The 8,924-nt window shown below is 48.4% G+C and overlaps 1 protein-coding gene across 1 annotated transcript; it reads left to right on the top strand.

Annotated features, from left to right (window-relative positions):
* Positions 1–1,174: 1,174 nt before the first annotated feature.
* On the top strand, positions 1,175–7,008 carry IP6K1 (inositol hexakisphosphate kinase 1; the record flags this gene model as incomplete). Its single annotated transcript, XM_040358799.1, is given in 4 exon segments — positions 1,175–1,397; positions 4,709–4,890; positions 4,986–5,161; positions 5,965–7,008. Coding segments are annotated over 4 exon segments (1,013 nt in total), but the record flags the coding sequence as incomplete, so codon positions are not given.
* Between the last annotated feature and the right edge of the window lie 1,916 nt (positions 7,009–8,924).

The raw sequence follows: 8,924 nt of genomic DNA, 5'->3' as shown, positions 1-8,924 counted from the left end.
ATTCAATACCTTCACCATCTCTCCATCCTTTGTAACCAGATTCCCTTCCCCATTCTTTATGGGGCCAATATAATCTTTCCTCCCTCTTTTACTATTTATATACCTAAAGCAGAGTTTCACCCTAAAACAATTGTATACCATTACATCCAGCATACTTCCGACATGTACAGTATGCTGGTATATATATTTTTTTTTTTTTTTTCGTTTTACATACCGTCTTTTAGTTCTTTTTCACCCGGGTTCTCACTCGCGCCGGGAGTAGGCGTTCCTACGAAGAGGCGTAGATTATTGACGTGCGGATAAGGCGCGTCGGGCGTTCCGAAAATAGCAGAACTGGGACTCTGCTCTAAACGGTCCCTAGTCTGTGCGCAGGCGCCGTATAGAGCCGAGTCCCAGTCCGGCTATTTTGAGAACGCGTGACGCGCCTTATCCGCACGTCAATCATCTACGCCTCTTCATAGGAACGCCTATTCCCCGCGGGAGTGAGAACCCGGAACCCGGAAGCCGGGTGAAAAAGAACTATAAGACGGTATGTACAGCGAAAAAATTGATAAAATACCAGCATACTGTAGATGTTGGAAGTATGCTGGATGTAATGGTATATAGATGTTTTTTTAGGGTGAACCTCCGCTTTTAAAGAATTTCTTTGAGTTTTTTGCTTTTTTGACTCTCCTATGTGTTCTATCTTAGCTGCCCTGCTTGCATCCTTACATTTCTTATTGCATTCTTTGTAAAGTTGGCATGCTGATGATGACCGCTCGGCCTTATATTTTTTGAAGGCCTTTTTGCTTTTATATGCATTTTTACGTTGAAGTTAAGCCACCCAGGACTTTTATTCGCTCTTTTAAATTAATTTCCCATTGGCGAATGCCCTTATTTAATATCCTCTTGAAGCAAACCCATCTCTCCTCCGTGTTCTTTGTTCTTAGGTTTTTATCCCATTTAATATCTTCTAGTGTAGTTTAGGGAATTTGGCTAGTTTTTGAAATGTTGTGTTATTTTATCTACCGAAGCAAATTGACCCGCAAATTCTCTGCGCACCGCTCTCGCCTCCTCCCCTGTCGCTGCACAATGATTGGTCAGCTGAGCCTAGAGCAAGTCAGTCCATATGTTATATGAAACAATTTTGTCTCCTGAGGTTGCTGTGTGATGCAGTATGCCCTCTTCTGTGCAGGTGTTGTGTCGGTCTGCTTTGAAGGCGACAGCGACGGATACATCAATCTTGTCGCCTACCCCTACGTGGAGAGTGATAATGTGGACAACGAGGAACCTCCTCCAGAATGGGACCCCCCAAGGCGCAAGCACTCTCGCCGTGGCCTGCACCGCACTAACAGCACCGCTTCCAGCACTGACCACAAGGAGGAGCGCCCGACTCTGAGCACAGAGCATTCAGAAAGGTCAGAGAGGTTTCCATCTTGTAAGATGGGCAGGGAGGGCGGATCCATGTGTGCGTTGGGTGTTTTGTCTTCAAACCAAGCTCTAATTGACTTGTGTAGTTGAGGTGTAACACACACACACACACCTCTCCCCCCCCCCTCCATGGGAGATTGTGGACAGCATCTGCCGAGGCACTGCCAGGGGAGTCTGTCAGTCGCTTCTTTTGGAGGAGGAGTCAGGGGAGTGTCTTGTATATGTTGTCTGGGCTACCTTTGCATGGCGATGCAGGCAGCGTCATCCAAATAATAGGAATGAAGAAGTACGCTGTGGTCCGAGAATAATGGGGACATATATAGCTAGATTCAGAGAGGGTTTCGGCGGCGTATCAGTAGATACGCCGTCGTAACTCTGAATCTACGCCGTGGTAAATTTAAGCGTATTCTGGAAACCAGATACGCTTAAATTAGGCTAAGATACGAGCGGCGTAAGTCTCCTACGCCGTCGTATCTTAGGCTGCATTCACACTATAGCGTACTGAATCGCGGCGTTTTGTCCCGCGAATTGCGGCGGCAAATAGCGGCGTTTTGTACCGCGATTGTGAATGCAGCCTGTGACCCCATCTATGGAGATGGTTCACATCTCCTAGCCGAACGCCGAAAGACGCCTGGAAAAAAAGGTCAGGGACCTTTTTTCAGGCGGCAGGCGTGGAGATGTGAACCATCTCCATAGAGGGCAATGCTAAAGCATCCCTCTGGCGTGTCGGGGCGGCAGCGGCGTTCACACTACAGGCGTATATACACCTAGGTGTGAACGGGGCCTTAGGGTGCATATTTACGCTGGCCGCTAGGTAGCGCTTCCGTTGTTTTCCGCGTCTAATATGCAAATGAGCAAGATACGCCGATTCACGAACGTACGTGCGCCCGTCGCCATTGGTTACGCCGTTTACGTAAGAGATACGCCGGCGTAAAGCTGCTCCCTAGGTGGCGCAGCCCCATGCAAGGTATGGACGTCGGAACAAGCCTATCTTTTTACGTCGTTTGCGTAAGTCGTACGCGAGTAGGGCTGTGCGTAAGTTACGTTCACGTCGTAGGCAGTGTTCGACGTATCTTAGGCAGTCTATCCGACGCATGCGGACTGGGATACGTCCACGGACGGCGCATGCGCCGTTAGTTGATAATGTCATTTACGTGGGGTCATGCTTAATTTCCCTAAAACACGCCCACCTCTTCCTCATTTGAATTAGGCTCGCTTACGCCGGCACATTTACGATACGCCGCCGTAACTTAGGACGCAAGTGCTTTGTGAATACAGCACTTGCCTCTCTAACTTGCGGCGGTGTAGCGTAAATACCATACGCTACGCCCGCACAAGTTTACGCTGCCCTACCTGAATCTGGCCAATAGCCCCAAGACGTGGAATTGTATGACCAGTAATGAGGTCATGAGTTCCAGTCCCTGACCAGAAATTCTGGGGAGTGGCACAGAGGAAGCAGGAAGATGGGGATAAAAAAAGTGTTTTATGTGATAGACCAACACAAAGTGGCACATAATTGTGAAGTGGAAGGAAAATGTTATGAATGGTTTTCAAAATTTTCTTACAAATGTGTGAAAAGTGTGTGGGGGGTGGGGAAATTTGTAGTCTGCCCCCTTCATTCTGATACCCCCAACTAAAATCTACAGCTGTTCTGTGAAGCCCTCAGAGGTTAGAGAACCTTGGTGAACAAACAGCATCACGAAGGCCAAGGAACACACCAGACAGGTCAGGGATAAAGTTGTGGAGAAGTATAAAGCAGGGTTAGGTTATAAAATCTCCCAAGCGTTGAAGATCTCACGGAGCTTCTGTTCAATCCATCATTGGAAAATGGAAAGAGTATGGCACAACTGCAAACCTACCAAGACATAGCCGTCCACCTAAACTGACCGGGCCGGGCAAGGAGAGCATTCATCAGAGAAGCAGCCAAGAGGTCCATGGTAACTCTGGAGGAGCTGCAGAGATCCACAGCTCAGGGGGGAGAATCTGTCCACAGGACAACTATTAGTGGTCTCTCCACAAATCTGCCCTTTATGGAAGAGTGACAAGAAGAAAGACATTGGGGAAAGAAAGTCATAAGAAGTCCTGTTTCTAGTTTGTGAGAAGCCATGTGGGGGAGGGGGACACAGCAAACGTGGAAGAAGGTGTTCTGGTCACATGACACCAAAATTTAACCTTTTGGACTAAAAGCAAAACGCTGTGGGGGGGGGGGGGGGACTAACACTGCACATCACCCTGAACACACCATCCCCACTGTGAAACATGGTGGTGGCAGCATCATGTGGTGGGGATGCTTTTCTTTAGGGACAGGGAAGCTGGTCAGAGTTGATGGGAAGATGGATGGAGACAAATACAGGACAATCTTAGAAGAAAACCTGCAAAAGACTTGAGACTGGGGGGGGGGGTTCACCTTCCAACAGGACAACGACCCTAAAGTACAGCCAGAGCTACAATGGAATGGTTTAGAGATAAAAGCATATTCGAATGTTAGAATGTCACAGTCCAGACCTAAATCCCATTGAGAATCTGTGGCAAGACTTTAAAATTGCTGATCACAGACGCTCTCCATCCAATCTGACAGAGCTTGGGATATTTTACAGAGAAGAAGAATGGGCAGAAATGTCCCTCTCTAGATGACGCGCCCCCCCCACATTATTCACAGATTTATTGGTAAAAAAAAATTGAAACCCGTTTATCATTTTCCTTCACAATTATGTGCCACTCTGTTTGGTCTTTCGCATAAAATACATTTACGTTTTTGGTTGTAACATGACAAAATTTGAAAAAATGTCAAGGGGTATGCTAACTTTTTCAAGGTGCGGTAGGAGCCGCCTGTTTTGCAGTACAATGCGGGTGGGCGGTCCCGAAGTTAAAGCGCCGGATCCGGCCGCCGTAAAGAGGTAAAATTTTATTCCTGCGTCTCTTGTATTCTTAGGCTGCATTCACATCTAGGCAGACAAATTGCGGCGTTTTGTACCGCGATTTGCGGCGACAAAACGCCGCGATTGTCCGCCTAGATGTGCCCCTAGATTGTCCCCCTATGGAGATGGTTCCCATCTCCTATGCCGAACGCCGCCTGGAAAAAAAGGTCCGGGATTTTTTTTCAGGCGGCAGACGTTCGGCGTGGAGATTTGAACCATCTCCATAGAGGGCAATGTTAAATCATCCCTCTGGCGTCTCGGGGCGGCAGCGGCGTCACACTACAGGCGACAAAACGCCTAGGTGTGAATGGGGGCTTACTTCTGTTCTTGGCATTTTTTTTTAGTAGAAGTTGTTGTGACATGTCCTAATTCTCCCGCAGTGTCTCCGAGATGAAGAGCCCCAAGCTGGAGCTGATGAACCAATCGGACGTCCCCTTCCAGATGCTGGACGGCAATAGCGGGGTGAGCTCGGAGCGGATCAGCTACAACCCCTGGAGCCTGCGCTGTCACAAGCAGCAACTCAACCGCATGCGCTCGGAATCCAAGGATCGCAAGCTGTACAGTATCCTTCTTCCCTATGTGGCCTCCCTCCCCCCTCCCTCCTGGTAAACGGTCCATCATTTTTTCCGTTGTGATAACTTAACTCTGCGCTCCCAGAATTCCTGTTGCTCGAGAACGTCGTGCACCACTTTAAGTTCCCGTGTGTACTGGACTTGAAGATGGGAACGCGGCAGCACGGCGACGACGCCTCGGAGGAGAAAGCGGCCAGGCAGATGAAGAAGTGCGAACAGAGCACGTCTGCCACGCTGGGCGTGAGAGTGTGCGGCATGCAGGTAAACGCACGGACCGTCGCTAGCATTGTATAACGTAATGTAGAGAAGGAGGGAGTAGGGACTGGCAATGGGGCCCATTTTATAAGTTAATGTTCTGATATTTTTATATGAGAAAACCAGCGATTCCTGATCTTTAGTGACCCCCCCCCACTCCCCCCACTGCTGGCTGTAGTGGGACATCACTGCTCTGGCCACTGTGACTTGCTGATTGTTGTGCTGCCCTCTGCTGGCTGTAGTGGGACATCATTGTGCTGGCTGTAGTGGGACATCATTGTGCTGGCTGCTGTGGGACATCATTGTGCTGCCCTCTGCTGGCTGCTGTGGGACATGCAGATCATTGTTCTGTCCTCTGCTGTCAAAGAATCCTGTTGAAGAAGCAGATGCCTTTTTAGCTGAGTTCAGATGAGTTGGGGAGCAGCGATGTCTTCACTGTTTATACAAAAAAAAAAAAAAAAGACATCCCTCCTATTTTGGGAGCGTGTGTGTACCGATGCCCCCCCCCCCCCTTCCCCTCATGGTTGGTGGGTCACTGATGTCGCCCTCCCCCTCCTCGGGGGGGGGGGGGGTCACTGATGTCTCCTCCCCCCCCCCCCACCTCATGGTTGGGGGGGGCACTGATGTCTCCCTCCCCTCATGATTGGGGGTCTCCCCCCCGATCTGGGTGAAATACGTCATATGTTTTTATATTGCTGCAGGAAGGTGAATATTGGCCTCTAGGTATCCTGATAGATTTGTGGGTTTGTATTCCCGTGCCGGGCGGCATGGCCTTGTTCTCATGTTGTCCTCTTTTGTTCTTTCTGCAGGTCTTCCAGATGAACACCGGACACTACCTGTGCCTGAACAAGTACTACGGCCGGGGACTCAGTGTTGAGGGCTTCAGACAATCGCTCTACCAATATCTGCACAACGGCATTGGGCTGCGCGTGGATCTGTTCGAACCCGTCCTGAGCAAACTGCAGCGACTGATCGCCGTCCTGGAGATGCAGGCATCCTACCGATTCTATTCCAGCTCCCTCCTCATCATCTACGACGGCATAGATCGCCCCCGAGGCGCCGATCCGCTCTCCCAGGAGCCGCCACCCAACGTAGATGTCAGAATGATAGACTTCGCCCACGGCACTTTCAAGGGCTTCCGCGACGACCCCAAAGTGCACGACGGGCCGGACAAAGGTTACGTCCTGGGCCTGCGAAGCCTGATCAGTATTTTGGAGCTCATCCGAGCCGAAAACCAGTAGCGGGGGAGGAAGTCTCAGCACTCCATCACAGCCACCCCCTCCCAGAAGAGGTTCCACCGGGCCTGTACACCCCTCCTGTATGTTCCAAACCACGCGGGTGACGTGCCGCACTAACGACGTTTCTTGGCATCTCTTTTTTTTTTTTTCTTCTTTTTTTTGTTTTTGGCCAAACAAAACTTGGGAACCCTTTGTGACCGTGGAAGACTATGCCGGAGCTCACCGCGAATGTTTGTGTTTTTTTATCGACGCACAAATCTAGAAAAATAAAATTCCTTTTTTTTCCCCCTTTTTTTTTTTTTTGCCTTTTTGTTTCCAGAACTGAACCGGTTGAGCAGCCGGTGGTCCTTGACAGGAAGTGACATCATCACTTCTGACATGTTGTAGCTCTAGCGATGCACAGAGAGTGGGGGGTGGGGTGCTGCGTATTAATTCCCCCCCCCCTCCTTCATTATCTGAGAGACATCAATATTTGTGGCCTCATTCCACAATGACAGAAATGTATATATTTATATTCCTATATAAATATAAAGACACTCCTATAAATATCAGATGAAATCTATATATTGGAGCTATATTCCTGCTTGTCTGCGTGCAATTCCCCCCCCCCCCCCCCCCCCCCCTATTCAGAATGAATGGGGATTAAACACATTATTTTTTTTCTTTTCACCATCGGACACTTTTTTTTTATGGTTTACAGTGCACAGGGCGGAGCTTACAATTGGCACCCACCCCATGGCGTATCAATGCTAAACGTGGTTGCCGACCAGCCTTCGACCGCATGACGTAGCTAGCGGGGTGGAGGTACACAATGTAGCATGCATGGTCCAGACGTTACGTCTTGTCATAAATAAGCTTTATTTTTTGATAATGTTGTGTTTTTTTTTTTTTCTGAGGTATCTCGCGCATCACATGATTATTATAAAAAAGCCAAAATTCTGCACTTCAACCACAACCTGTGTTTTTGTGTTCTGCTGCTATGGACAGGAGGCGGGGGCGCTGCACCGCGTATCGTGGGACCCCCCCCCCTCCGTTCTGTATAATCAAAGCAAACTTTTTTTTCTTTTTTTCTTTTCAACTTTTACAATGTTACCACTTTTGCTGCAAGAAAGGGAAGCCTTAAAGCGGACACAGCCTCCAAGATGCCATCGTGGGATTTATAACTGCCGACATTGCGCTTTTGTGATTGGCTGAAACTTGACTTGGCCACTTGGGGGACTGCTACGTGCTGATTGGAGCTTTTGTTTTGTTTTTGCAGAGCATTCTTCCTAAGGAAGATGAAGCATGGGATTGATAGTCTGCTGATGCTCCAGTAACTCCGTCCAAGTTTTTAAGTGCATCCTGTCATGGGGGTTGGCTAGTCTCAGATTGGTGACTCCGCCTCCTGCGGCCTGTGTTCTCAGGAAGACGTTGGCTTCCCCTGGATTAGTTAAAGGGATCTGCCACAAAGAAAACCTGAACATTCGTCTGCACTTGTATTTCAGAGTTCAGGAACCAGTCAGTATCCTGATGTTTTTGTTTATGCTACGGGACTTATAAACTGATATTTCACATGTTATTAAAGTGGACCTGTCCTAAAAGCAAAATATGTGTGCGAGAAGCCTCAGAGGGAAGCTGACACTCGGCTGTAAGTGATGTCACTTTCTTCGGGCCACGCCTCCTACCATCCCCATCAGGAGTCAGGCAATTGCTTGCTTCATCTTGAGGCTTCTCACACAGGTATTTTGTTCTGTGACAGGCTCCCCTAAAGCAATGGCGTATAGATTAAAAAAAAAAAAATTCAGTGCTGCTGTGGAATGAAAAGCGACCACCTGAAAGCATTGTCGTCAATCATTTTCTGTTCAGTAAATGTTTCATGTGTGGAACTGGTCAACTCCTCACATTCAAACCAAAGGGAAAATGGCGCCTGTGTGTCTCGTTCTAGAGAAGGGGGTGGGTTTGCTGGGCATTCTGGGTCATTATTTCCCCCCAGCCGGTGCTGTTGTGTCTCCTCCGGGGATGTTGTGTCTGAGGATTGTTGCCAGCAGTAGCTGTTACATAGTCGTAGCGTCACTTATATGCTTTAGGGATATGCAATTGGCGGACCTCCAGTTGTTGCAAAACTACAAGTCCCACCATGCCTCTTGCTCTGGGTGGCATGCTTGTGGTTGTCAGTCTTGCTATGCCTCATGGGATTTGTAGTTCTGCAACAGCTGGAGGTCCGCTAATTGCATATCCCTGCTTTAGACAATAATCCGGACATGTCTTCCTCGCACTGATTGGAGATTATCTTCATCCTTTTTTTTTTTACTTTTTTTTTTTTCTAGCATGTTTAGTATTTTGGGATTTGGGGGCATTAAAGACCGCACTGGGCAAAGAGTAATCGACCTGATTTCAAAGAGGTCCTAGGTTCCAGCGCGACCCACTAGAACAGCCATTCTCAACCCTTTTTTTTACCCCAGAGGAAGCTATGAAATCTTCAGGAACTCCCTGCAAAACTTTTTATCTTTAACTTATGGCACATTGGCAAGATCGGTTGATTCTAGGTATAA

This window comes from Rana temporaria, chromosome 7 (assembly GCF_905171775.1).
Source record: "Rana temporaria chromosome 7, aRanTem1.1, whole genome shotgun sequence".
Classification (NCBI taxonomy): Eukaryota; Metazoa; Chordata; class Amphibia; order Anura; family Ranidae; genus Rana; species Rana temporaria.
The sequence above is the reverse complement of the archived record's forward strand: the minus strand, read 5'-3'. Positions and strand labels throughout refer to the sequence as shown.